The sequence below is a fragment of the Camelina sativa genome, chromosome 17, assembly GCF_030686135.1.
Source record: "Camelina sativa cultivar CO46 ecotype springtype chromosome 17, ASM3068613v1".
NCBI lineage: Eukaryota > Viridiplantae > Streptophyta > Magnoliopsida > Brassicales > Brassicaceae > Camelina > Camelina sativa.
The window spans coordinates 16,251,873-16,279,335 of NC_141896.1; the positions used below are offsets into that span (position 1 = coordinate 16,251,873).

Sequence of the window (27,463 nt, forward strand, 5' to 3'; positions counted from 1 at the left end):
GTGTGCACCTTCAAGTCCTAAATGTTTCTTGGTGGAGGAGAGAAACAAATCATCACCATTACTTCTGGCTTCTATTTTTTCCAGCTTCTATCAAACCGGAGGATAAGAATTTACAAAAGTGGATTCAGAAATTAAAGATCTTAAAGATCGAACAAGACAATCAGCCCACCTCTGTCAAATATCTTCAACTTCTTCTATCATTGTTTCTTTTCAATTGGATGCATTGTGCACCAAACGATTGTAAAACTTCCGAATCCCCACAAGCATACTGACTTTGTATGATCATGGAAATAGTCATGTTCTATACTATTCGGGTTGGCTGCAACATAATTGCTTTAGGCTTAAAAGTTTGATTCGCTTACTGTTACTCCAAAAGATATAAACCTAAATTGATTCAACAAATGTTTGTAATAGGTTTGAGTTTCATATTCTTATTGTGAAATAAAAGTGACCAAACGATTTAATTACTCAAATTTTGAGATGGAACTTAAATCAAATTGATTTTCACAAATCTTAATGATCTTATCATATGTTTTTTTGTTCAGGGCCAAAACCAATACCAATACTAGTGCCAGATAAATTAGCTCAAATCTCAATTGTAAATCCAACTAGAACATTTCTCAAACAAAGACTTCTATCTGTTTAGGATATCTGCAAAACCAAACCAACTCTCCCATCATTAACAACACATCTCATGCCCAACTCCAAACACTTTCACAAAGGAATCAAAGATTTAACCAGGAAACTTGAATCCATAAAGAAGACATGAAAATGTGGGATAGATTTAGTAGGCAGAGAGCGGAGAGAGAAACCGCAACACCTGTGGATCTATCCCAACGGTTGTCTGGCCGCTTACTGACTTAACAGCAATCACTTTACGCATCCTCGAAAATGGCCATGCCACCAGAACGAAGCATGACCTTTTCAATTCAAGGTGCAATAACAACAACAATGACAACTCCAATAACACAAACCAATTCAAGTATCGCAAAAATTCAAAAAAAAAAAAAAAAAAATGAGATTTTTCATGTTCACAAAACTTGTAAGATAGATTTAGTAGCTGAAAGCAGATGACAAAATCCGATTCACCTGTGGATCTATCCCGACGGTTGTCTGGCCGCTTGCTGATTTAACAGCTCTCTCTTTCTGCACTTTTTTTGATTCAAAGACTATGCCACAGTAATAATTGACATAGCCTTCGATACATAGTGCAAAATCTCATCATTCTCTTAACCCCAAACACATTAAATTTGGAACCAAAAACAACAAAAAGTATCAAACTTCACTACATATTTAGGATATAATCTAAATTAAAGCAAAACCCAGATACGAAATCATCGTTATGAGCAAATAAAACAGAGACACCGGCGCTGATGCGGCGCCGGAGATTGAGAATGCACGGCGGTAGATACAAGAGTATTGAATAAGGGTTTTGAGAGCAAAGAATCGCTTCCATTAAATAAAGAAACGAACTCTCATCAGTCTTAGTGGGCTGAACCAATAAAGCCCATAGTTTTTTATTCAATCGGGTCGGGTGGAGATAAACCGGGTCATTTACACGGCGGCTATGTAATTAGGGTTTAACGATGTAGAACGACGTCGGGTTTATTCAATAATTATATTGGGCCGGTTCACTTAAAAAGCCCATATCATTTGTTAAAGCTCGTATTATATATATGTTTAAGTCAATTTTTAAATTAGTTTAGAAGAAAAAAAAATAAAAAAACAGAGTCGCTCTGTTTCCGCGGCGATGGGAACTCTGTGAAAAGATGTTTCATTTATCTTCATCGTCTTTACGATTACGCAAGTTTTTCCCGCCGTTTTACTCTGTCTTCGTGAAGCTAAACACTCATGTGTTTTCGTCTGATTCTGTTAAAGCCCTCGCCGCTGGTGTATCTAAAGCAATCAAAGAAGGAAACTTTAACTTATTAGATTCTGACTACGGCCTAAATTTGCAACGAAACGAGACGAACTTGGTTCTTCTTTCGCTTGAATCGGAACCCAGTTCTGCGGTAGAGTATTTTCGATGGGCAGAGATTTCTGGGAAGGATCCTTCTTTTTATACCATTGCTCATGTTTTGATCCGGAATGGGATGTTCGATGTTGCAGATAAGGTGTTCGATGAAATGGTTGTGAATCGTGGGAAGGATTTTCACGTTCTGGGTTCGATTAAGGATAGGTCAATGGAGGTTTGCTTGAGACATGGTGATGTTTACAGGTTTTTGATTAATGGTTGTTGTAAATATGGTATGGTTGATGAAGCTATGAAGATATTTTTGTGTAGTATTCAATTGGGTGTAGTTATACCGGAGGATTCTGTATATAGGTTGCTAAATTCTTTGATTGATGGTGCTCGTGTTGACTTAATAGTTGATCATTTTGATAAACTGTGTGGTGTGACTACTCATGGATTTGTGTTGGATGCTCTTTTCTGCAAAGGAGAGGTTACGAAGGCTTTAGATTTTCACCGGCTAGTGATACAGAGAGGTTTTCGTGTTGATATAGTTTCTTGTAATAAGATTTTAAAGGTTCTTTCGGTTGATCAGATAGAGGTAGCTTCTAGGATGTTACGATTGGTGTTGGATTGTGGTCCGGCACCTAATGTGGTGACTTTTTGTACGTTGATTAATGGGTTCTGCAAAAGAGGTGAAATGGATAGAGCGTCTGAGCTTTTTAAAGTTATGGAACTGAAGGGTATAGCGCCAGATTTGATTGCTTACAGTACTGTAATTGATGGATACTTCAAAGCAGGGATGTTAGGAATGGGTCATAAACTTTTCTTGCAGGCCTTACGTAAAGGCATGAAGTTGGACGTCGTTGTTTTCAGTTCAACAATTGATGTATATGTAAAAGTCGGGGATATAACTACAGCGTCTGATGTGTACAAGAGAATGTTGTTTCAAGGGATTTCCCCTAATGTCGTTACCTACACCATTCTCATAAAAGGCTTGTGCCAGGATGGTAGAATATACGAGGCTTTTGGTATATATGGTCATATCTTGAAACGTGGTCTGGAGCCATCTGTTGTCACTTATAGCAGTCTCATTGATGGTTTTTGCAAGTGTGGTGACTTGAGATCCGGGTTTGCTTTGTATGAGGATATGATAAAGATGGGTTATACGCCTGATGTTATCATTTATGGCGTGCTTGTGGATGGCCTTTGTAAGCAAGGGCTTATGCTCAATGCTTTGAGATTCTCTGTTAAGACTCTAGGCCAGTCTGTCCAGCCCAATGTTGTAGTTTTTAATTCCTTGATAAATGGCTGGTGTAAGTTAAATCGTTTTGACGAGGCTTTGAAGGTGTTTAGATTAATTGGGATATATGGTATAAAACCTGATGTAGCCACATTCACTTCGCTTATAAGGGTGAGTGTGATGGAGGGTAGATTAGAAGAAGCATTATTTCTGTTTTTCCGGATGTTCAAAATGGGTTTGGAACTTGATGCTGTAGCATTCTGTACCCTAATGGATGCATTCTGCAAGCATATGAAGCCAACCATTGGCCTTCAGCTTTTTGATCTTATGCAGAGGAATCAAATCTCTGCGGATATTGCAGTGTGTAATGTCGTCATTAATTTGCTGTTCAAAAGTCATCGTGTGGAGGATGCTTCTAAGTACTTCAAAAATCTTTTCAAAGGAAAAATGGAGCCTGATATTGTGACATATAACACAATGATATGTGGCTTTTGTTCTTTGAGAAGGTTAGATGAAGCAGCGAGGATCTTCGAGATGCTAAAATGTACCCCTTTTGGACCCAACTCCGTTACTTTGACTATACTTATCCATGCGCTCTGTAAAAACAATGATATGGATGATGCTATAAGGATATTCTCCACAATGAAGGAAAAGGGTCCTAATCCGAATGTTGTCACATACGGTTGTCTAATGGATTGGTTTTCAAAGTCCGTAGATATTGAAGGTTCTTTCAAGTTTTTTGAGGATATGCAAGAGAAAGGTATATCTCCAAGCATAATAAGCTATACCATCATAATCGATGGTCTTTGCAAACGAGGAAGAGTGGATGAAGCAAAAAATATCTTCCATCAAGCTATAGATTCAAAGTTATTGCCTGATGTTGTTGCCTACGGAATTCTTATCCGTGGTTGCTGCAAAGTTGGAAGACTCGTTGAAGCTGCATTGTTGTATGAACATATGTTAAGAAGCGGAGTGAAACCAGATGATTTGCTGCAACGAGCCCTTTCAGAATATAATCCCCCAAAATGGTTAATGAGGAAAGGTCTCTGGGTACATGACAAACCGATGCCTGATTAAGGAGTGAGTGTGCTTCATTTCTACTATTTCCCAGGTAAAAATGGTTACAAGAGATATCATCGCTTTTGTTCATGTCCGGATCCTTGCTTGAATATTTCAGGTTTCATTGAACTCTTACAGAAACATATCATCATCACATATGTTAAATAGCTTATGGGTTGTGTTATTTTTCAGGATCCCTTATCATCAATCATCAAGATTCATACCTCTCGTTCCTCAGCTCAAAACAATGCAGTCAGATGGGTTTTCGAGATGCATCAGTGAGTCACCGATGAGCTCTCTTTATGTACATATATATCTGGTTTACAGAGGAATCAATACGATGTTGTTCAATGTGAAGTCCAAGGAGAAGAAACTAATACTTATATATGATTTGATTCCCTTTTAGCCAAACTCACATAAAAGAGTTTGGTCAGTAACTACTAATCTGTGTACAACAAAGTCAAATGGTGAAAATGCTAACACACCCATGTGGGAAAGTTTGAAACTTTAAGCACATTGTCATGTTACTACGACAATTGATTGATAACGAACGACAGTACAAGAACTCTTCCCCCGGTTTATTTATAACAGAACCAATAATGGTCATTGATGTGTATGTAACCAGATCTTTTGGTCCGGTTTTTACATTACCCCTCTTGATGGAATTATGTATTTTGGGATTCATGTTGATACAGACTAATATTATAACAGTGTTTGCGTTTGTAAACTAAAGAAATTGGCCCCCAAAAAAAACTAAACTAAAGACACATAACTTTTGTATTTACATTATTTACAAATGACAAAAATGAATTATTTGTTTGTATTTGTAATTGCATACATAATAATTGTGATGTCAAAAAAACATAATAATTGTATTTATTTATGAAAATATACAATTAATACAAATAATTATACCATGTTTATGCTCACAATTAAATCAGGTTATAATTACTTTAAAATATAAAATATGATTTTTTTTTGTATTTTGAACTCAGTTATTTGCCATTAAGGCTTTGAATGGTTGGCATGTACACTGCATACTAAACAATGTGTTCTAACATTTTGATATGTTAAACTCCATACTAGAATATACAGTAAAACCTCTATAAATTAATAATGTCGGAACCATGAAATTTTATTAATTAATAGAGGTTTTAATTTATCGATAAATTAATAATATATTAATTTATGAAGTTGACATTTATGAACTTGATGATTTGATTAATAATCTTGGCTATTGTAATATGATATATGTCAATAATGTACTATTCAGATGAAAATGATACATTTAGAAGTTCGTAGTTGTAACTCCCTGACCGCCAAATCGCTGCTACATGATGAAGTTCAAAAAGATAGTGCGGTACATTTAGAACCAATTATATGTAAGGAATCAATAGCGTATATAACTCTTTACAATTTTTGGATGCGACTAAAAAGACAACAATAGAAGTTTTGATACAGTCAGAAAGATTAGAGATGAGTTCCAACAAGAATACAAATTCAATAATAGGAAAATAACAATATAATCATATATTTCACTAGATTATATATATATATATATATATTAGTTTATATGATTATTAATTTATGATATTGATGGGACCATATTTTTACACTGGATTTCCAAAAAAAATTATTATTTTATTATTTTATCGAAATATGTTATTTTTTACACTGGTGAACCGGAAAAATTTATTAATTTATAGCGAGTATTAATTTAAAGATTATTAATTTATAGAGGTTCTACTGTATAACACTTTTAAAACATACCAAAAACTGCAGATATATAGTAAAATTTTATTGTTCAAGTTTTTTTGGTCAGAAAATATAGAATAGCAAACTGATTCGACTGTAGTCGGTTCCAGCGTATACCAACCAACCATTCAAGGCATAAGCCACCAGTTATAATCATCCATAATCATATGTCATTGTAGATGCTTACTTGAGTGTAAATATGTCCGCATCAAACTTTTTTGCTTATCTTTTTTATAACAGGACCCATGTATATGTCTCCGTCGTTATTATTTTGATATCTACGTTAGTACGTTTGGACTAATTTCCAATGATTCAACAAAGTCACATACGGATACGTTCCACTAAAAATTATATACTGTAGTACTTGTGATTATTTTCAAAGTATTATTATTACTGCAAATTGCAAAATACTTTGAACTATTTCAAGAAGTGAATATGAACCTGTGACTCGAGGTCAAGATCGAGAGAGAGAGAGAGAGAGAGCACAGTTTTTGTTATTTAGAATTCCAAAGCAAAGAATAAAGGCAGATGCATTCTTCTGTCGGTGCTCTTTTATTCCTCAGCCGACATATTTAATATTTTAATTTTATTAAACCAAATGAATCTTTTTTGTTTTGGTTTGAAAGCCTCGGAAAATAAAGAAGAGCATCACTCACTGATTGACGCTGAATGAAGAAGAAGATTACAAATTGCATCGTTCATGAAAATGCGTATCCATGTCGTCAAAGAGTCTCAAGCTTTGTGTTGGGTTACGTGTTAACTTACAAATGGTTGCTCTCTCTGAATTATAATATCCCATGCACCGATGCACGTATTATTTTTCTTTTTCTTTTCCACTTTAGAGTTATATTAGATCTCGACCTTTTTTTCCAGCACTAAAATTATTAAAATAGTTTGTTTCATAATAATACAATACTACTACTTTAGGAGAAAGAAAAATAAAGAAGAAAAATCATGGAAGCTAGACTGATTTTTATTTTATTTTTACCAATAAAACTAGACTGATTTGATATACCGACCTAAACTACAAAAATTATGGTAACTAAAATACTTACTTCACTTAATTTGTATACTATTACTATTAAATTTATAAGTACAAACCTATCAATATCACTTGTGACTTGTCTAATTTACTCAATGTAGTTTAGTGATTAATGTTTAGAGATAAATGAAAGAAAAAAACAATATAGATGGGGAAGAAATAGTTTTAAATAAAAAAGAGGGACAAATACATATGGTCCCCTTTATCTCTCCCACTGGTTGGAACTTCCAAACATCAATGATGAAGAGATGGGTTACTTCAAAGAAGTCTCATTAAAGGCTTAATCATTCATTATGATTGAAATTGCTATATTAGAATCTCATGTAATAAGTAGACGAGGTAAGAAAAAGTAGTCATCTTTGAAAACTTTGCCACAAATTTATCAATGTACTATTTTTTTTTTTTTTTTTTTGACAAAATCAATGTACTATTTTAGATAATTATAAAAATATAATTCCGGAGAATACTCATTTAAAAACAATAGTGGCTCCCCTCATACATAATAGTGATTTTTTTTTTTTTTTTTTGACATCTTCATCGCTATACACCATTTTTATTGTAATTTTAACACCACAATTTTGTTTTCTTTAGTATCAACACTAAAAGATGAATATCTATTACTAATTTACTATATTCTTTACTTTTCTATATTTTTAATAGTTTTTATGTTTGTTAGCGTTTAAATTTAAAATTTTGTGTTTCCAATACATTGGATTTATAATCAATTTAATCAATTTTTGTATTAATGTTGATAATTTTTATAAATAAAATAAAATTTTATATTAATTAAAATAAAAAGACAAAAAAATTATGACATGTCACGAAATAACATATAAAAATTTAATATTGATTATTATGTTAAAAAATTTTAAAAATATTATTAGTTAATACTTATTACTACATAATTACATTAATATATTAATATTATATAGTAAAATTACATATTATTATTAAATTATAACTTTTAAACTATTTTATACTCCTATTATTTAATTTATCAATTAATTACTAAAACAACAAGTGAATAACGGTTATGGCTGTAGATAGCATCACACCAAAATTTGACCACTGGAGAGTTTTTGACCCAAAACTTACACCAAAATGGTGTTTTTTAGTAAACCCATTGGAGATGAACTGAAATGTTATATACTTTTTGTTTTTCCGGTCACGCTTTAAACAAACTTTGTTCATTTGTTGTAGTAGTCGCTACTGTGACAACAACTTTCATATCCCTTCATCAATATCGTCTCACATACCGAATGGGAAAGTGAGAAACAGAAAAAGTAGAGATGAAAGAGATTTAACAATTTGTCTAAATTACAATAAAGGGAAACACTTTTTTATCTCTGTAGCAAAAATATACCAAAATAGATTAAAAAAATCAGAAAAAATAATACTTATAAAGAAATCGAAAAATCTAGTGAGAGAGAGAGAGAGAGAGAGAGGAGAAAGAAGAATGGGAACGAAGGAACGCGAATGAGAGAGATTCAACAGAGGAAGAAAGAAAGATATTTTTATTTTTTATATATAATAAAACCTTTCTCTATCTGTCTGATAAGTATCAATCACTTGTTGTCCAAAAAACTAAAAACACAGACTTGAGAGTGTGTGTTAGAGAGATCTACGGAGATCTCTTCTTCTCTCCCTTCATCTTAGGACTCTCTTAACTTCTTATCTCTTACCTACTTCAACTCTTTATCTCCCACAGATTATTCCCAGAAATTTCAACTCTTGTTCTTCTCTTCCTCCCAAAGACCAAACCAAAAAACACTGTAAGTTAAATCTAAGTTTCCTCTGTTTTTGTTTTTTTATCTTTTCTGTGTGTGTCAGATCCATTTCTTTAGAGCTTAAGAGCTGTAACCACTGTTTATGTAAGACTTGTTTTTGTTAATGGGCATTTCTGAATCATTTGAAGATCTGATCTTTCGATGAGTTTTCTTCAGAACTCACTTCTTTTTTTTCTTCCCTTAAATTTTCTCAAACTGGAATTTCTTTTGCTGCAAAGTTTCGATCTTTGGGAGAAATGATAAAAATCCATAATTTTGTTGATGTTGAGACTTAGACTTATATTTTTAGCGTTAAAACAAATGAGTAGTTGCGTCTGATGTCTTCAAAATTTTCAACTTTTTTTTTGACATAGCTAGTAGTGGGATGCTTTAAGGGGATGGCCTTTACTTTTGGGGACCCATAATAAATCATGTACATGAAACAGAACTTACACTGTGTTGGAAAGTGTCTAATTTCAGATCCATTTGTTCTAAATCTTAAATCTTGTTTATTGTATTTGATCAAAGATCCAAACTTTAGTTTCTGATCCAGCCCGTTTAAGTCTTCCAGTTAGGCTTCCACTTCCTTAACCAAGTCATGTTTCTGTTCTTCAGTTGATCTGCTGAGTGTTTTGGCAATTTTGTTATGATCTGATTATATATACTTGGTTTTGACTCTGCAGGTGGGGTTTGGATACATCTTTTGGTGTAACTGAAGTAATGAAGAGCGGGAAGCAATCTTCACAACAGGAAAAGGGTTCTTCTAGGATCTTGTCACTAACGATTCTGTTTATCGCATTTTGCGGTTTCTCCTTCTATCTTGGTGGTATATTTTGCTCTGAGAGACACAAGATCGAAGTCAAAGATGTCTCAAGAACCATCACTACAAAGGCTGTAGCTTCCCCTAAGGAACCTACGGTTTCTCCTATTCAAATCAAATCCGTTTCTTTCCCTGAATGTGGATCAGAGTTCCAAGATTACACCCCTTGCACCGATCCAAAGGTAACATTAGTTCCACTCTCAACTTATGTATATACACTTCTAGTTGCATATAATTGAACTATTGTTTGTGTTTCTTGTTCTCTCAGAGATGGAAAAAATACGGTACTCATCGCTTAAGTTTCTTGGAGCGTCATTGTCCTGCGGTTTATGAAAAAAGCGAGTGTTTAATCCCACCACCAGACGGGTATAAACCACCTATAAGATGGCCTAAGAGCCGAGAACAGTGTTGGTATAGAAACGTGCCTTATGATTGGATCAATAAGCAAAAATCAAACCAGCATTGGCTTCAGAAAGAAGGAGACAAGTTCCATTTCCCCGGTGGTGGTACCATGTTTCCTCGTGGAGTTAGTCACTATGTTGATTTGATGCAAGATCTGATTCCTGGAATGAAAGATGGAACAGTCAGGACTGCCATTGATACTGGCTGTGGGGTTAGTCTCTCTTCCAACTACTCGAACTTGTTTATAATTTACTCTCTAATCGGTTCGAGTTATAATTTTACGTGGTTTCTTCTTATGCAGGTTGCTAGCTGGGGAGGTGATCTTTTGGACCGTGGGATTCTATCACTCTCTCTTGCTCCAAGAGATAACCATGAAGCTCAGGTTCAGTTTGCTCTTGAACGTGGGATTCCTGCGATCCTCGGCATTATCTCTACGCAACGTCTCCCTTTCCCTTCAAATGCATTTGATATGGCTCATTGCTCAAGGTGTCTTATTCCCTGGACTGAATTTGGTAAGTAGCTCAAAAACTATAAGAAATGTATTGACTACTCCATAGTGATATCTACTAATGCATTTGAGTTCTTGTGATTGGTGTATATTCCATTTATCTCAACTCATTAAAAATGTGATCTCTGATCATGCAGGTGGAATCTATTTGCTTGAGATTCATCGTATAGTTCGACCAGGAGGTTTCTGGATTCTTTCTGGTCCACCTGTGAACTATAACAGACGATGGCGTGGATGGAACACAACCATGGAAGAACAGAAATCTGACTACAACAAGCTTCAGACACTTCTAACCTCCATGTGTTTCAAGAAGTACGCCCAAAAAGACGACATAGCCGTGTGGCAGAAGCTTTCAGACAAATCTTGCTACGACAAAATCGCAAAGAACATGGAAGCTTACCCTCCAAAATGTGACGACAGCATAGAACCTGACTCTGCTTGGTACACTCCCCTCCGTCCCTGCGTGGTTGCTCCGACCTCTAAAGTCAAGAACTCGGGTCTCGGGTCAATCCCAAAATGGCCTGAGAGGTTAAACGTCGCGCCTGAGAGAATCGGTGATGTACACGGAGGGAGCGCGAGTGGTTTGAAACACGATGATGGTAAATGGAAGAACAGAGTTAAGCATTACAAGAAAATATTACCAGGTCTTGGGACAGACAAGATAAGAAATGTTATGGATATGAACACTGTTTATGGAGGTTTTGCTGCAGCTCTCATCGAGGATCCTGTTTGGGTCATGAATGTTGTCTCCTCGTACAGCGCAAACTCACTGCCTGTTGTCTTTGATCGCGGTCTCATCGGAACTTACCACGACTGGTAAGTTTTCATTTTTTTCAAGAAACACTCTGTTTTCGTTATTTGGTCTTTGTGATATTAACCTGTTACTAAATTTGCAGGTGCGAAGCTTTCTCGACATATCCAAGAACATATGATCTTCTTCACCTTGACAGCCTTTTTACCTTAGAGAGTCACAGGTACAAAAATTTACTATTGTTCAATTTGGTATGGTGTTTAAGTTTGAGTTGTTACGATTTGGCTTTTTTGGTATTGAAGTGTTTCTTGAACTATATTGTGAACAGGTGTGAGATGAAGTACGTTTTGCTAGAGATGGACAGGATCTTGCGACCGAATGGATATGTTATAATCCGAGAATCGAGTTATTTCATGGATGCAATCACAACATTAGCAAAGGGGATGAGGTGGAGTTGCAGGAGAGAGGAGACTGAGTATGCAGTCAAAAGCGAGAAGATTCTGGTTTGCCAGAAAAAGCTATGGTTTTCGTCTAACCAAGCCTCTTGATGAGGCCACTGTATCAAAAGTTTTAAAACTGGTAATCATAGTGTTTCTCTATGGCAGTTTTACAGAGACAAAAGGAGCTGGTCCTTTGAATCCCAAGATATAGCTATAAACAATTTACTCTTACTTTTTTTTGGTCCTTTAAATTGATATTATTATTTTTTAATTATACTAGTGACTACTTAGTTCTTACCTCAAAACTCCAGCACAAAAATACTTTTAGGGACTCAAAACTTTTGGTCTTTAAAGTTTCTCTCTTGTCTCTTTCTAAAACGTTTTGTGTTTTGTCAAAGAACACAAAACAAACACAAGAGAGTGGAACATTCTTCTGTTAAAAAACAGAGGATAGAAACAGAGCATAAGAGAGTGTGAGAGAGAGCTCGAAGAGTGGAAGAGGTCCCAAATGTCAACACACTAAAACCTGTTCTTAAAATCTTGTTTACTTTTCTTATATAGATTTTCATCAAAACTTTTGTGCGAATTGTCCAAAAAAAAAAAAGAAGACAAAACTAAGGCTACAGTTGGAGATCTAATAACACTGCCTATAATAATTGACAACAACACTAACTAATACTCAGAATCAGTGCCTCATTGTTTGATGTCAAGTGTCAAAAAGAGTCTTCACAGTTTCAACGAATACGAGTAACATGAGAAAATGGCTCTGGAGCTACTTTTGGAACAGCTTTCTTGGCGGTTCCTGGTACTCCAAAAACATTCCAAATCTTGAGAGTCTCGTCTGCTGCTGCTGAAGCCACGGTACACCCATCAGGACTCTGTGCCATATAAAGAACTCGTGATGTATGACCAGTGAGTTCAGCCATTTTCACCATGGATGGGTACTTCCAAAGTGTAAGCTGATTCTGTGTATACCCATGTGAGCTAAGCAATTCTCTTTCGGTTTTGCTCCATAACAGTGAACAAACTTGAGAGCCGGTGTCAACTGAATTCAAGCAAGCCCCAGTGAGTGTATTCCAGAACTTAATCGTCTGATCTCTGCCACCACCACCAGTTGCAAGCAAACTCGATTGGAAAGGGCACCACACAAGAGCTTTCACAGCAGCTCTATGTTGCTCAAACCTATGCAGCCATTGCCTAGTTGAGTTGGAGGAGGAGGAGGCCAAGGAACGATCCCATACGTGTACCAAATTGTCGTTACCACCACTTGCTAGTTGCTGTCCTGATCCTGACCACTTGAGACCACAAACCTCTTCAGTGTGATCCACGTAAGTAGCCACAACGGGTGATCTGATCCGCACATCATTGTTGATGACCCGTCCGTCCATTCCTCCAGTTGTTAGAATGTGTTCGTTCCATGCCAATGATCCTACTCTTGACTGGTGACCACCTTTCAATGTTCTTATCAGTCTACCATCAGAAGAATCCCACAGCTGCACTACAGAGTTGTGAAGACCAACTGCAAGATATTTACCATCTTGCGTCCAGTTAACGCTTGTGACAGGTCCCTCCTCTTCATCAACGGTCACAAGCTCATATGTAAGATCAGTGGATGCATTCCGCAAGTAAACAGTGTGTCCCAAAGCCACGGCTAGAACATTAGCACTGCTCCAGTCCAACAAGTTAAGGTAGAAGTCATCGGCTAAGTCAGGTAGGTCCACGGTTTTCTCACAAGTCTGACGAATGTTTCTACGAGGCTTTACGGACCTAGGTTGTTGGTGAGGATCAGAAGAATCAGAGTGACTACTAGTAGAAAGCAGAGCTTGAGGTTTGTTTCTGAAAGCGAGTATCCGGGTTCTATTCATATTCATGGTCTCAGCTAATCCTTCTATGTAGGCTTTTCTTGATGGTGAAGTTACTTCATCCTTAACTTTTCTTCCTTGAGTTAGAGCGTAATGAGCGTAGTCAAAGTCCATCGCAGCCCTATTTGGTATAAACCTATCATAATTGTCCTTCGATCGCTTCCTGGGGAGGAAGTGCTCTTGCGTTGTACACCACCCTTTCATATCCGTCATTACCTCAAAAGAAACGAAATTAGAGACTAATCAAATAAAGCCTGCAAAGACAGAGAAGCGTTAGTCAATTCGAACACAAAGAGAAGAGTTTCGATGAGAGATAACCAAATAAAGCCTGCAGAGAAAGAAGCGTTAGTCAATTAGAAGTTAGAACACAAAGAGAGAAGAGTTTTCGTCGATGAGAGACTAATCAAATAAAGCCTGTAAAGATAGAACCGTTAGTGAATTCGAACACAGAGACAAGAGTTGAGTTTTGTCGATGAGAGATTAACCAAATAAAGCCTACAAAGAAAGAAGCGTTAGTCAATTCCAACACAGAGAGAAGAGTTTAGTTTCGTCGCTGATAGACAAAAGAGATTATTAATCAATCAAATAAAGCCCTGCAAAGACAGAAGCGTTAGTGAAATTTGAACACAAAGAGAGAGAGAGAGAAGAGTTTCGTCGCTGATGAATGTGAGATGACGATCGAGAGAGCTAATGATGGAGAGCGATTTAGGGTTTGTTTTGTTTTCTGTGATTAATTATATATAGAAGAGACTGATATATATATATATATATATATATATATATACTACAACGCGGTTTAGATTGATATAGTAAAGTGGAAACAAACGAGAAAAGGAAAATCACAATTACAACGGTTAGATTAATAAATGCGTATCATATCATATCATCATTTAATGAAGAGAAGATACCCTTCAGAAAAACAAAAAGGAAATTAAACGTCAAATATGGAAATCTAATTCTATTGAAATTATAATTAAGTAAATATTTAGAAATCGAATTCTATATAATAACCTGAACCGTGTTTGTTTTACCCTACCTAATTCTCAAAGAGTGTTTTTATTCTCTCTTTGTCAAAAACTAAAAGCTTCGTTCTTTTTTCTCTCTCTCTGTAAACAAAGCTTCTTCTACAATGTTGACGAAGGAAAAGACAAGGAGATTGTTGTCCGTGAGAAACACAAAAAGTTTCAAGAAACAACCTAAGACAACAAATCTTGCGTCGAGAGAACAGACCATGTATAAGAAAGCATCCGAGCTTTCCATCCTTTGTGATGTCGAAGTCTGTGTTATATACTACAACCGTGACGGAGAACTCGTCGGGACATGGCCGGAAGATCAATCCAAGGTTCGAAACATGGCAGAGAGATACAGCAAACTCAACGATAGCGAGAGACGCAAGAAAAGCACAAACCTTTCTCAGTTTCTTAATAAGAAGACCGGCCTCAAAGACAAGATGACATCTTTAGATATCAATGACAAGAGATTCTCTGAGAAACTTTTCGAGATGGAGGCTTCGTTAGAGAGTTCTCTACCGGTGTTACAAGATCAGCTTCTTCGGGTGTTACAGAACCAGACGAAACCCGATCAGAACTCTTCCGCCGGCTTCTTCACACCAGATCCATCATTGATGAGCGGAACAGAGCAAGACCTATCATTGAGTCAACAACATCAGGGCAAAGTTTCAGTCTTTCTCTATAACCATGACAACGGTAGCTTCTATCAACTCCCTGACTCTGTTTCTAGCTTTGACCCATCGACGAGTTCGGCTTCACTTGGGGCACAAGGGTCGTTTCTAACAAGTAACAACTTTGATCTTCCCATTCCCATGGTGTTTCCTCCTCTGATGCGAAGTTAGATTATGAGTTTAACTTCTTGTGGCCGATTTAGATATATTTAGGGTTTGTTATGAATTTTTGTATCATCCTTTGAATTGTATGTTTTGCCAATTGTATGAATGTATTTTTCTCTCAAGTTTCTAACATAGTCTTTGGCTTCTTCTACTTTTTTTTTCTTTCTGAGTGTTAAATTTGAGTTTGATCAAACTAACTATATTAGGGTTTTTATGCAATAGACATTGAATGTTAAATGTCCATAATTGATGCAGACAAGTAAACTAATTGAGTAATATAATGGAACCTTGTTTCTGTGAAATATTCTGTTCAATTTTACGAATGGATGTAATGGAGGAAGAGCTTTTCGAAAGAGAAGCATTATGCGGATGAATGCAAAAATTGTAGTGCAAGAATAGAAGAGGATTGGATAAGCAAGTTACCTGACACTATTATGTCAGATGCTCTTGTTGCGGCTTCGGACAGATGATATTCTTAGAAATAGTTCTTTGTCCAAGAGGTGGCAAAACTCTGGTTTAACTTACCACAGTTTTGCAACTTGAAAATAGAACTGCTAAGACCACAGTTTTACTTGTATTGTTTGCAAGACCACAGTTTTGCAAGTGACGGTTAAGTGTATATGAGTCTATCCTACCTGGTTAGCAATTTGTTCTGTCTAACAAGACCACAGTTCTAATATCTTGAGGATGTTATGAAACGGAAGCTAGTGCTCTTGTTTTTGAATATGAAGGCACAGAGTTTTTGATTGATGCTCCTATGCACAAAATTTAATATTGTTCAATCTGGTATGGTTTAAGTTTGAGTTGTTACGATTTGGCTATTTGGTATTGAAGTGTTTCTTGAACCATATGGTAATAATGTGAACAGGTGTGAGACGAAGTATGTTTTGCTAGAGATGGACAGGATCTTGCGACCGAGTGGATATGTTATAATCCGAGAATCGAGTTATTTCATGGATGCAATCACAACATTAGCCAAGGGGATGAGGTGGAGTTGCAGGAGAGAGGAGTCTGAGTATGCAGTCAAAAGCGAGAAGATTCTGGTTTGCCAGAAAAAGCTATGGTTTTCGTCCACTGTATCAAAGTTTTAAAACTGGTTATCATGTTGGACATTGAATGTTAATCCTAGTGTTTCTCTATGGCAGTTTCAAAACTGGTAATCATAGTGTTTCTCTATGACATAAAGTGAAACCCACATAGTAATATGTTGCCAGATTCAGTAGTTAAATGAGTAAACGAACCATTTATTTCTTTTATAACAAAAAAATATCTAATCATACAATACAAAATTTCACAATGACCAGTGTAGCTTAAAAAATTCTAGCAAATACATGTAAACGGTCAATCGAAAAGAAACAGTCACTTTGTACGGTTTTGCTTCTCCTCGATTCCAGATTGAGAGAAGCGTTTCCTAAGAACTGCAAAAACATCTTCCATCTTCACATCCCTTTTAGATAGAAGCACCATTGCGTGGTATAACACATCAGCCATCTCCGATGGTGTTCTTGAAACTTCCTCATTATCCTCCAGTGTTCTGCATAACTCATCAGCTTCTTCCCTGAGACAAAGATCCCAATAAGATTCACAAGGATCTACAGCTCATATTCAATAGCAGATAACCGACAAAATACCTGATCTTTGAGCAAAGCAGAGCGTCATCAGTCAATAACCGTCGAGTCCATGACGGTTTACCTTCTTGAGGAACTGTTGATTCTTCTTTCCGCTTGGAAATGATTGATTCTAGCGAATACAATGTTGTTAAAGCTAGCTTGTTTCCTGAAGCCTGTGATGCAGTCAGGAAGTTGTTGATTTCATTCAGATTTCTATTAATCTCTTGTCACATGAAAAGGTAAATAAACAAAACTCCACAGAGACAAACCTCATCATTGTTTAACTGATCGAAAACAGATGTGTAGTAGCAAGTCTCTTCTCCTGTGTGACAGGTAGGTCCATCAGGCGTTCCAAGGTAAATAATCTGAGAAAATATAAACCAATGAGTTTATGAAGAATAACGCTATTGATTCGTAACTGTGGTCAATGCAAACATACCGAATCTCGATCGCAATCAATATACACGTCGCGTATATTGATGAAGTTATTGGATGTCTCTCCCTTGGTCCATAAGGTTGATCTTGATCGACTAAAGAATGTAGCTTTCCGAGAACTGATGGTTGTGGATAGGGCCTCCCTATTAACAAAGCCTTGCATTAGTACAGCTCCCGTGTCAACATTTTGTGCTATTGCCACAGCTAATCCTTTGTCATCCCATTTAATGCTGTCCAACAAGTTATCTACCTAACCCAAGAAAACAACAGAAACCATGATAAATACCAGGGACTAGAACAACAGCACACACGATGCTTGTTGAGACAGTAATAGAAAGATCACAATTGCAACATTTAACAATACAGAAATATAAATGTTAATTTCTAATATGATGAACAGTAAATGCATTATCGGACTAGAATGGGAAGCTAAAAGAGAAATGTCTCAATGGAGATTATTATTTATTCAGTTGTGGAGGACAGATGTAGCCCACGCCATCACAGATTTAGACGACCAAGCAAACGATGAACACCTTCAGAGAGAATTTCAGACAAAAAGATGGAAACCATCAAAAAGCCCTTCCTTCTCTCTGTTTTCTTTACCAGAGATGTAACAGTTCCAACTCACTTGTCAAAGAGTAGGAACCTGACCATCTCTGGCCAAATCTCAACGATACAGGATATAATACAAATAGACTAACAAAAAACAACAACAAATTAAAAGTAAGCACATGAATATAAAGTTCATTAACAGATCAATGCAGCATTACTCCTAAACGTGAGACCCCAAAAACAAGACGTTTTCCTTGTACAGATATCAAATGTGATGAACAGATGTAGCTCAAATCATCACGGAACAAAGATGACCAAGCAAACGATGAGCACCTTGAAAGAGAAATCCCGACCAAAAGATGGAAACCATCAAAAAGCCTTTCATTCTCTCTCTTTTCTTTACCAGAGATGTAACAGTCCAAACCCACATGTCAAAAGGTAGGAACCTGACCATCTCTGGCAACAAAAGATCCCAACTTTACATTATACAAGAAACATTAACACAAAGACCAATCGTAATAACAAACTGAACTGTTCTCTAAACTTAACATAAGTCCATCGAACTAAACTACTTTCTCAGTGCTTTTTAATAAAATGTGATAGAACAGATGTAGCTCGAGTCATCACCAAATGCAGACAACTAAGCAAACGATGAGCATCTTAAAAGAGAATATCCAAACCTAAAAAACTGGAAACCATCAAAAAAGATTTTCTTTTCTCTCTATTTTATCTACCCGACATGTAACAGTAGTTACTCATATGTCAAACAGTAAGCACCTGACAATGTCTGGTTCAATGTTCAATCCAACCTCTAATCCAACTAGTTCTAGATATAATTTAAGCTTAGCACGATTCCATTACAGATCATAAAGTTCAGAATATACAGAAAATTATTTATTCACTAGTTTACCTTAGCTTGAAGAGCAATGTTTTTATTATCATTAGACGCGAACACGACACTGGATCTGCTTCTCTGCTTAGTATATTTGATCGGGATGAAGCAGCTACTTCTCGTATATAAAGACTGAGCTAATGCATTGTACGATACCGCCATTAACTCGATGGAGCGCTTTTAAAGTGGAACAAAAAAAGTGGCGGCGGACTGAATATAAAAAAGAGTGACGGAAGAAGAAGAATAAAACCCTAATTGGTTCTGAGTTTTGTGGTTTAGTTACAGAGACAGAAAAGGGCTTTTTAAAGACCGACCGAACTCAGCAATTTTACTCAAAGACTAAAATGCCCCTGTTTAGCTCCTTATTTGTGGAAATTACAAAATCATCCCTATTAATTGCTTCGAATTTCAATTTCCGCCATAACTTCGTCTCCAGGGGATTTTGGGATCCAAAGCCCTAAAAGATCTCTCCCCCGAGTTATCCTATCATCTATCTTCAACCTTTCGCGTTTGGTTCTTCCGATACTTTTTCCGTCATCCCCGTCGTTAGTTTTCCGATCAGGTTGGTAATTGTACGATTCTATGTATGTGTATGTGTGCCTTCTTCGTGTCCCTTTCTTGGTTATTTGGAATCGCTTCTGAGTAGATGCAACGGTTTAGTTTAGCTTCTCGATTTGTGAATTTATGAAACTTGATGACGATTAGCATTGTTTTGTTGTTTCTCGATTCAGTCTCATGTTGTTGTGCTAGATCATGATAACCTAGGGCTTGATTGATTGATGCTTATTCGAGTGTTGCAACTAATTGTTGTTTCCGATTTGGTTTAATTTGTTTTTCTAAAGATGATGAAAGGTTGGCATTGTTTATTCATCTGTCAAATTTTCGATTCCTGCTTGGGCCTCTGGTTTCTGAATTGAATATATATATATATATATATATGTTTATCTAGATGTTATGTTTGACTGAAGTTTTCTGTGTTTCTCATTGGTAATTAGGCTTCAAATAATTTCAAAGATGGCTGCTGCAAGAGCAGGAGGCAAATCTTTAAAAGATTACTTGAAGAAGTATGAATGTAGTGATGTTGTAGAAAAGAAGAAGAAGAAGAAGAAGAAGCAGAAGAAGAAGCCAGCTAAACCTGAAGCTAAAGGTGTTTTAGTTGTGGATGAAGGTCCTGTTTGGCAGAAGCAGGTTGATCCTGAAGAGGATGAAAGCGAAAATGATTCAGCAGGTAAATTTTTCTTTTTACGGTTTCTTGTTTCCTGCAATGCTTTCACTTCTATGATCTAATAACAATTTAAACTGACATGTTTGTTTTGTTCCGTGAAGAGGAAAAACCTGTGGTTGATGAAGACATTGAAGTTAAGAGAATGAGGAGGTTGGAGGAAATTAAGGCAAGGCGTGCTCATAATGCCATTGCTGAGGATGGGAGTGGGTGGGTGGCATTACCTCCAAGCCGTGAAGACACAACATCTGATATTTCTCCTCCACGTAGACCAAGAACTCGTTATGACTCGCCCTCTCCTGAGCCTGAGCCTAGACGCGCGACTGCGGATAGAGCTGAAACAGATATTTCACCACCACGTCGGAGAAAACGTCACAATACGCCTTCACCTGAGCCTAACAGAAAACATGATTCTGATACGTCACCACCTCGCAAAAGAAAAGCTAGGAATGACTCGCCTTCTCCTGAACCTGACGACAAAATGCCCAAAAATATGAGTGAAGATCTATCTCCTCCTCGCAGGAGACAGGTTCATTCTCCATCACGTGGATCTAGTAGAAGGCGTTCTGATTCTGTTGAGTTGGATGATGATTTATCTCCGCCTCGCAGGAAAAGGGATTTACATGGTTCACCTGTCGCAGATGTAAAAAAGGAGAGCAATGACCTTTCTCCTCCACGAAGAAGACGATATCATTCTCCATCACCTGAGCCGGGTAGAAGGCCTGCAAAATCTATTGCCGCAAATGCTGATTTATCTCCTCCCCGCAGGAATAAGGCTTCTCGAGACTCAGATCTTTCTCCTCAAAGAAAAACTGCGGATTCTCGACGTTCTTCTGATAATCTGTCCAGGAATTCCAATATTGATAGCTCTCCTCCAAGGAGACCACGCAGAGAATCACCACCTCCTCAAACAGCTAAGGAGCAACGAAAGACCGGATTGATTAGTGGCAAAGACATTGGAAGTGAATATCGAAAGAAAAAGGAGGATGAACAATTGAGGTAATTATCAGAAAGTAGAATAAGCTTTATTAGACTGTGTTTAAGTGATAAGCATCAGGGTTGTTTCAATAGTATCGGGCAAGAGTGGTTTCCTGTTTTCTGAAGTTTGATGTTGCCTACTTCTTCCTAAGTTGCTAAGATTTTGTCTTTCTGTGTCTTGTAATAGGGAATTCATAAAGAGACCAGTCTTCAGTAACGATGATTTAAGATTCTCGCCTGCACAATTTAGGCTGCTATTTTTCTGACAAATTATACTCCTGTGCAGGTTTAAAAATATGGATTCCGAGCTAACTGGTCAAAATGCAGAAGCAGTGTTCCGTGACAAGATCACAGGTGGACTATAGATCTTTAGTCATTATAAGCTGTAGCATAAATCCATAATCTCATGCCTAACTCCCTGATGCTTCTTGAATATTGCAGGGAAGCGTATAACAAAGGAGGAATATCTTAAATCCAAGCAAAAAAAAGTAATTGAGAAGCCAAAGGTACTGTTTGTTCGTTACTCCTGAAAACATATATTGTAATCTAAATCCGAGACAAATAGAGTTACCAATGTAATTGCCTAATTCTTGTAGGAGATAAAACTGGAATGGGGCAAAGGTTTAGCTCAGAAGCGTGAAGCTGAAGCTAGACTACAGGAACTTGAGCTTGAGAAGGAGAAGCCATTTGCTCGGACAAGGTATTTTATTGGTTCTTCTTCTTGAGTTCGAGGTTGAGCTGTTGTGTACTTGGTTGTTTATCTAAACGGTTTTTTATCTGTCGTTTCAGGGATGATCCCGAGCTTGATCAAATGATGAAGGAAAGAGTTAGATGGGGAGATCCAATGGCTCATTTGGTCAAGGTATTGATAATACTTCTGCTTACTACATACCTATATGATTATGAGTAACCAAGATTGCCTTGTCATAGAAAGTATCATCCTAATGTATTACCAATTTTGTATATGGCAGAAAAAGCGGCATGAGACAACTCTTGTGGATCTAGGAGACGATGAGAAGATGAAAGAATCTGGGTTCATTATACCACAAACTGTGCCTAAACATAGTTGGTTGACGAGAGGACTAGAAGCTGCTACAAACCGGTATGGAATTAAACCGGGTAGACACTGGGATGGGGTCGACCGTAGTAACGGTAAGTTCCTCTGATAGCTTTGTTTTCATTATTCACATTCAAACATTCCATTAGAAGATTAGTTGTCTCATCTGTTATTTTTGTATGGTGTAATGGTATCAGGAACTGAGAAGCGAATGATTCAGAAGACCAATGAGAAGAAAGCAACAGAAATAGAGGCTTATCTCTGGTCCGTTGCAGACATGTGAATCAAGATTTTCTTCGGCAAATTGTGGCGCCTTTCTAAACTGAGGAATTCTGGTTTGAAATGTAAGATAATAATATAGTTTGGCCCGAGTCTTGACCAGTCGGTCTGATGCAGTTGTTCTTTTTTTTTTTTTTTTTTTTTTGATCAAAAATGCAGCTGTTCTAAGTTCTAACGCTATCGAGATTCGAAGTACTAGTACCGAACAAATAGAAAAAACAAAGTTCAAAAGTTTTATTTTAAATCAAAACATGATGAACCCATCGTTGCTACTTGTGTAATGCATGTAATCTAAAGTGTAGATTCGGCAAGTTTATACGGGCCAGCCTAAATGTTTTTTGTTGCAAATTATGGAGGAGACAAAAAGTTTTCCAGAGTTGTAATTTTGAAATTAAAATTCTTTTTTCTGATTTTGGTTATTGGTGGTGGCAACAAAATTCCTACACCTCTCAAATAAATTTTGTTCTTTCTTCGAAGGTACACGCTCAAATATGTACAGACACGATTTTATTTCTAAGGCTTAGATCTATTAGTATTATTTTTTTGGTTGTAGCATGAATAACATTTTCACTTGGAAATGATTTCATTTTGACAAATTTTTTTTGCTTATATAGTAAAGTATGTTTTTCTTTTAAGTACTACTAGTAGTAAATTCAAACAAAAATCGAATGGGGGAAACAAATTAAAGGAAAAGGATTAAGGGAAACCTGGGAAATAGGGAAAGGAATTGGAAGATAAAGAAGATCACCTGATGACGCTTTTACCTTTTCTAACGTAGGACTATACTATTCATTACTCATTTAGTAACTGCTTAACTTTTTTTTAGTAATTAATTTTCATAACCAAAATTATTACATCGGACTATAAACTCTATATATTAAGTGATCACAAATTACGTTTTGAAAACTTTGTTCGATTCAATCGATTATATAGTTTTTGAATGAAAAAGGTCGTCTTTTTCCATGTAGGAAGACGTTTATAATAAATATATAGCAGAAAAATATAGTAATAATTTGATTGGTGCTGCTGTTCTGGTGTTTCGAAACACTTGCTGTATTTTCCATGTAGTCATGTTAAGGTCCGGAAAGTTAAGTTGCTGTTTTGTTTGGTATGGGATCATTGGCTTCTAACTAAGTGTCTCTGCGACGTTACTAGCTTTTATATATTGACTACATAATGTTAAATTATATTCAAAGAAAAAATAAACTTGTTACAAAGCTTGTTTTAATGTTTTGAGACATAAATTTAAATAGCAATCCTAGTTAAGTCTTGCTGCAAACCACATCTGAATAGTAGGACCTCCACCCTCCTTGGTTGTGCTCACCCGATTACGAACTTTTTTCACTCTTTACTTCTAATAAAACCTTAAAATTTGTAAAATAATATCATACAATAGCCTAATTTGCTTTCAAATATTTCTGTTCAAATTAAACATTGTTTTAACACTTAAAAGGAAAAGGGGAGACATAAGAAAGTACATTTGCCCATGATTTGAAATTGATCTTTTCCTTTTTAACAGATTTTCAAACTGGTCATGACTTGGTAATAGGTGACTTGATGGATGATTATATCATTTTTATTTTTGCTGGTATTATCATTTTCTAATCGAAACTGATCTTTTCCTTTTATATTTTATATTTTTAGTTAGTATTTATTTTTATTTTAATGATAATTCTTTTCAAATATTTGAAACGACTTATTACACTTATCAAATAATAAAGTAATGTTTAATCATATTTTTAATGTTCAATTAAATTTACATGTGTACATGAATGATGTATTGATGTGGATTTATCTTAAACAATGAGACGACAATAACATTAAAACAAACCAATATAGTCGACAAGTCTCTTGACGTTGTTAGATGTGTCATGTGTGCATTTATCATTTAGTCATTCCCATACTTACGAAAACATGCGAGCGTTAGATAAACAATTTGATTGTTTAAGGATCTGGCTGTTAGTCATCTATGCGCATTAATATTTGTCGCCCGTAGCGACACATTTACTAATATCAGTACTATACTGCTTGTCACGTCCATCACTCAAAATTACGTTTTCATTGAAGTTAATAAAATTTGGAAGTATCCAAACTTTACATTTAATATATACATTGTGGACGTACACAAATTGGCAGCATTGCTATTTACTACATTTGTACACAATACAAACGTTCACAATAACATTGATCAGCGTTTAATTGCACGTTCTATGACTTTTGTCAAATAAATAGTCTCACTGTTTTTTTATCCTCTCCGCAATAACTCTAACGACAACTCTTCTCTCACTCGTTTCTAGTAATCTAAGCCATTTTTAGACCAAAACCATCAAGAACACTTTAGAATAGAATATATATATATATATATATATATATATATATATATATATATATATATATATAAGTCAGTAGCTAGTTTTATTACAAATTAAAACATATAATAAAGTCTGTAGTAAATATATACTATTAATAAAAAAAAAACTTAAATCCCTAACTAATTAATATTAATATTCTTGAAAAAAAAAATTTTGTAATAGTGATCCTAAAATATTATAAATACTCTCTGTTGGATTATTTTAGAAATCGTTGCTTTGCTCGAATAGCTAGCTAAAAGAAGTTTTTGACTTTAAAGCCAATGTCAAGTTTTGAACTCTTATCCGTACTTTCTTATTCATTATATCAATATATATATATATGACCTTGCAAACTGCTTAGATTAATTAAATATATGACGTTAACAAAATATTGTACAAAATATTGTACCTGAGCAGAACCAATTAGCTCAAGAAATTGGTGTTCGCCCTCAGGCACCGAAGAGGGTTCGGAGACCGCTGTTTCAAGAGTCTAGTGTGGATGTGGCTGTGCATCAGAATCCGGTCTTGCAGGCTGAACATGGTGGAGCGGTTACTGCAGGGTCGACGGGCCTACAGGGTGGGACTGGAGATTCCGAACAGGCACCATTGCCAATTGCTTCGGAGGTTTCTGCGTTCCCGGGTCTCGGTACAAAGGAGGGTGAACCTTTGCTGCACGTTGATGTGGGGATGGATTTGGGTCACAAGATCAATCCTGCCATGGGGACTGCTTCTTCTGGTCTTATGGATCAGGTGGTTGCTCCGGTAGCTAGTGAAACATCGGATTCTCCAGTTCTGAAGGCGGGTGGTCTGATTGGGGAAGGTTCCAACCCCCCATTTGATGGCCCAGGTGCGGATTCAGATATTTTAGGAGACGATTTGGCTGAAGGCGGGGAAGATTTGATGGATACCTCGGTGCCCTCTGAAACCTCTTCGTCCTCAACTACGGTGGGGGATAAAGGGCGTAAGCAAAAAGGATTGGCTCTCAAAGGAACTGCTTCAAAGAAGCTCAACGTTTACTTGCGTGCAACACCAAAGAAGCGGCCTGCACCTAAGTCTAACGATTCAGGCAGTGAGGGGCCTAACCCGAAGAACCCGGAAGCGGAGAAGGGAGCAGGGGGTGGGCACAAGCCACCAAAACCACAGAATCATAAATGAGGATTTTAAGCTGGAATTGTCAAGGGTTAGGGAATAAAGCAACTATTGGCTATCTCAGGGATTTGTGGGGGAAGCACAGGCCAGAGTTTTTGTTTCTTTCTGAGACAAGGCAATCTTTTTCTGTTTTAGAACCTTTTGTTGGTCATTTTGGTTTTTCTGATTTAAAAACGGTTGAACCCATTGGTTGTAGTGGGGGTCTTGCACTTCTTTATAATAATAATAAGAATAAAATTAATAATGTTTCAATTTTATCTGCTTCAAACAGACTAATTGATGTTGAGTTATTGTACAAAGGGAAATTAATTTATCTTACTTTTGTTTATGGTGATCCGGTTCCCAAGAACCGGGAGCTGGTTTGGGAACGGTTAACACGGATTGGTTTAAACAGGGATTCCCCTTGGTTTTTAATTGGAGATTTTAATGAACTAAAAGGAAATCATGAGAAGAGAGGTGGCAAATTGCGACATGCTTCTTCATTTGTACCTTTTAACACCATGATTCGACATTGCGGTCTCCTAGAATTCCCTTCTCTTGGGGATAATCTTTCGTGGCGCGGATGGCGCGACAAGAAACCAATACGATGCCGGTTAGATCGGGCCCTCGCCAATGAGGAATGGCATGATATGTTTAAGGATTCTTTTACCGAATACTTAACAATGATTGCATCGGATCACAAACCCATAATTGCGGTTATTGAAGATAAGGTACATAGGGGGCGAAGCGGTTTTCATTTTGATAGACGTTGGCTTGATAAAGAAGGTTTTTATGATGTAATAGCTGACGGGTGGGACACAAATAAGTCTGCTACTCCCACTTTGATAGATAAGATTACCACATGTCGGAGGGCGATCTCTCGTTGGAGAAAGGCACAAGTACCTTATGGGAGAGAGACAATTGAGGATCTAAAAGCTAAATTAGCGGCAGCACAGGAAAATGATGCCACTACGGTGGATGAACTTGCGGAACTCACTTGGAAATTGCGGGAGGCGTACAGGGATGAGGAAGTGTATTGGTATCAGAAAAGTAGAAGCCGGTGGATGAAACTTGGGGATCATAATACCGGGTACTTTCATGCTCAAACGAAGCAACGGAGAGCTCAGAATCGTATTGTGGGTCTTCATGACCAGCAGGGTGTTTGGACGACGGAGGAGAGTGGTGTCCAAAATATTGCGGAATCTTATTTTCAGGAGTTATTTACCTCATCGGATCCATCGGATTTTCAGGACATGTTAGAGGAAGTTCCTTCCTCAATTACTCCCGCGACAAATGATTTTTTGACACGTGAGGTTACTGAACAGGAAGTTAAACAAGCACTTTTTATGATGCATCCGGATAAGGCCCCGGGACCTGATGGTATGACTGCCCTTTTCTACCAGAAAGCATGGGCTACGGTTAAATCTGATCTGGTTTTACTGGTTAATTCTTTCATGAGGAATGGGGAATTTGACAACAGACTGAATATGACTAATATCTGTCTTATTCCAAAA

General features: G+C 36.7%; 4 protein-coding genes, 1 long non-coding RNA gene, 2 other non-coding genes and 2 pseudogenes across 12 annotated transcripts; 5 read left to right on the top strand and 4 right to left on the bottom strand.

Annotated features, from left to right (window-relative positions):
• Positions 1-769: 769 nt before the first annotated feature.
• LOC147923861 (small nucleolar RNA snoR143) lies at positions 770-940 on the bottom strand. Its single transcript, XR_015587995.1, has one exon. It is a non-coding gene; the product is annotated as a small nucleolar RNA snoR143 (small nucleolar RNA).
• Positions 941-1,038: 98 nt separating this feature from the next.
• LOC147923862 (small nucleolar RNA snoR143) lies at positions 1,039-1,214 on the bottom strand. The gene has a single exon (XR_015587993.1). It is a non-coding gene; the product is annotated as a small nucleolar RNA snoR143 (small nucleolar RNA).
• A 485-nt stretch (positions 1,215-1,699) lies between these two features.
• LOC147923863 (uncharacterized) lies at positions 1,700-4,859 on the top strand. The gene is made up of 2 exons (XM_087494099.1): positions 1,700-4,305; positions 4,446-4,859. Exon 1 carries the CDS (start codon positions 1,770-1,772, stop codon positions 4,269-4,271), a length of 2,502 nt encoding a protein of 833 aa, XP_087350225.1. The 5' UTR covers positions 1,700-1,769; the 3' UTR covers positions 4,272-4,305; positions 4,446-4,859.
• A 3,284-nt stretch (positions 4,860-8,143) lies between these two features.
• Positions 8,144-12,034, top strand: LOC147923864 (putative methyltransferase PMT20). Of its 2 annotated transcripts, none has more exons than XM_087494406.1 (7): positions 8,144-8,822; positions 9,500-9,818; positions 9,905-10,249; positions 10,340-10,550; positions 10,684-11,362; positions 11,443-11,520; positions 11,626-12,034. In XM_087494406.1, the coding sequence occupies exons 2-7, from the start codon at positions 9,537-9,539 to the stop codon at positions 11,843-11,845; spliced, it is 1,815 nt and encodes a 604-aa protein (XP_087350532.1). In that variant the 5' UTR covers positions 8,144-8,822; positions 9,500-9,536; the 3' UTR covers positions 11,846-12,034. The 2 variants fall into 2 exon arrangements, with proteins under 2 accessions (XP_087350532.1, XP_087350533.1); XM_087494407.1 differs by lacking the exon at positions 8,144-8,822 and adding an exon at positions 9,217-9,386.
• A 437-nt stretch (positions 12,035-12,471) lies between these two features.
• On the bottom strand, positions 12,472-13,740 carry LOC104757551 (cell division cycle 20.1, cofactor of APC complex pseudogene; annotated as a pseudogene).
• A 926-nt stretch (positions 13,741-14,666) lies between these two features.
• On the top strand, positions 14,667-15,596 carry LOC104759600 (agamous-like MADS-box protein AGL53 pseudogene; annotated as a pseudogene). Its single transcript, XR_015587208.1, has one exon. The product of XR_015587208.1 is annotated as an agamous-like MADS-box protein AGL53 pseudogene (transcript).
• Positions 15,597-16,099: 503 nt separating this feature from the next.
• LOC104757553 (uncharacterized) lies at positions 16,100-16,809 on the top strand. The gene is made up of 2 exons (XR_762448.2): positions 16,100-16,231; positions 16,314-16,809. It is a non-coding gene; the product is annotated as an uncharacterized LOC104757553 (long non-coding RNA).
• On the bottom strand, positions 16,674-19,214 carry LOC104757554 (histidine biosynthesis bifunctional protein hisIE, chloroplastic). 2 transcript variants are annotated; one of them, XM_010480306.2, is made up of 5 exons: positions 18,953-19,214; positions 17,495-17,740; positions 17,325-17,420; positions 17,077-17,228; positions 16,674-17,003 (listed from the first exon to the last, which is right to left on the bottom strand). In XM_010480306.2, the coding sequence occupies exons 1-5, from the start codon at positions 19,094-19,096 to the stop codon at positions 16,805-16,807; spliced, it is 837 nt and encodes a 278-aa protein (XP_010478608.1). In that variant the 5' UTR covers positions 19,097-19,214; the 3' UTR covers positions 16,674-16,804. The 2 variants fall into 2 exon arrangements, with proteins under 2 accessions (XP_010478608.1, XP_019095227.1); XM_019239682.2 differs by having other exon boundaries at positions 17,495-17,736; positions 18,953-19,211.
• A 114-nt stretch (positions 19,215-19,328) lies between these two features.
• On the top strand, positions 19,329-22,733 carry LOC147923865 (uncharacterized). Of its 3 annotated transcripts, none has more exons than XR_015587207.1 (9): positions 19,329-19,496; positions 19,930-20,162; positions 20,261-21,155; positions 21,322-21,488; positions 21,576-21,640; positions 21,731-21,834; positions 21,924-21,996; positions 22,106-22,286; positions 22,389-22,733. XR_015587207.1 is itself a non-coding variant. In XM_087496064.1 (9 exons), the coding sequence occupies exons 2-9, from the start codon at positions 19,949-19,951 to the stop codon at positions 22,472-22,474; spliced, it is 1,686 nt and encodes a 561-aa protein (XP_087352190.1). In that variant the 5' UTR covers positions 19,329-19,496; positions 19,930-19,948; the 3' UTR covers positions 22,475-22,733. The 3 variants fall into 3 exon arrangements, 2 of the variants coding, with proteins under 2 accessions (XP_087352190.1, XP_087352191.1); XM_087496064.1 differs by having other exon boundaries at positions 21,421-21,488; XM_087496065.1 differs by lacking the exons at positions 19,329-19,496; positions 19,930-20,162 and having other exon boundaries at positions 21,017-21,155.
• Positions 22,734-27,463: the final 4,730 nt, after the last annotated feature.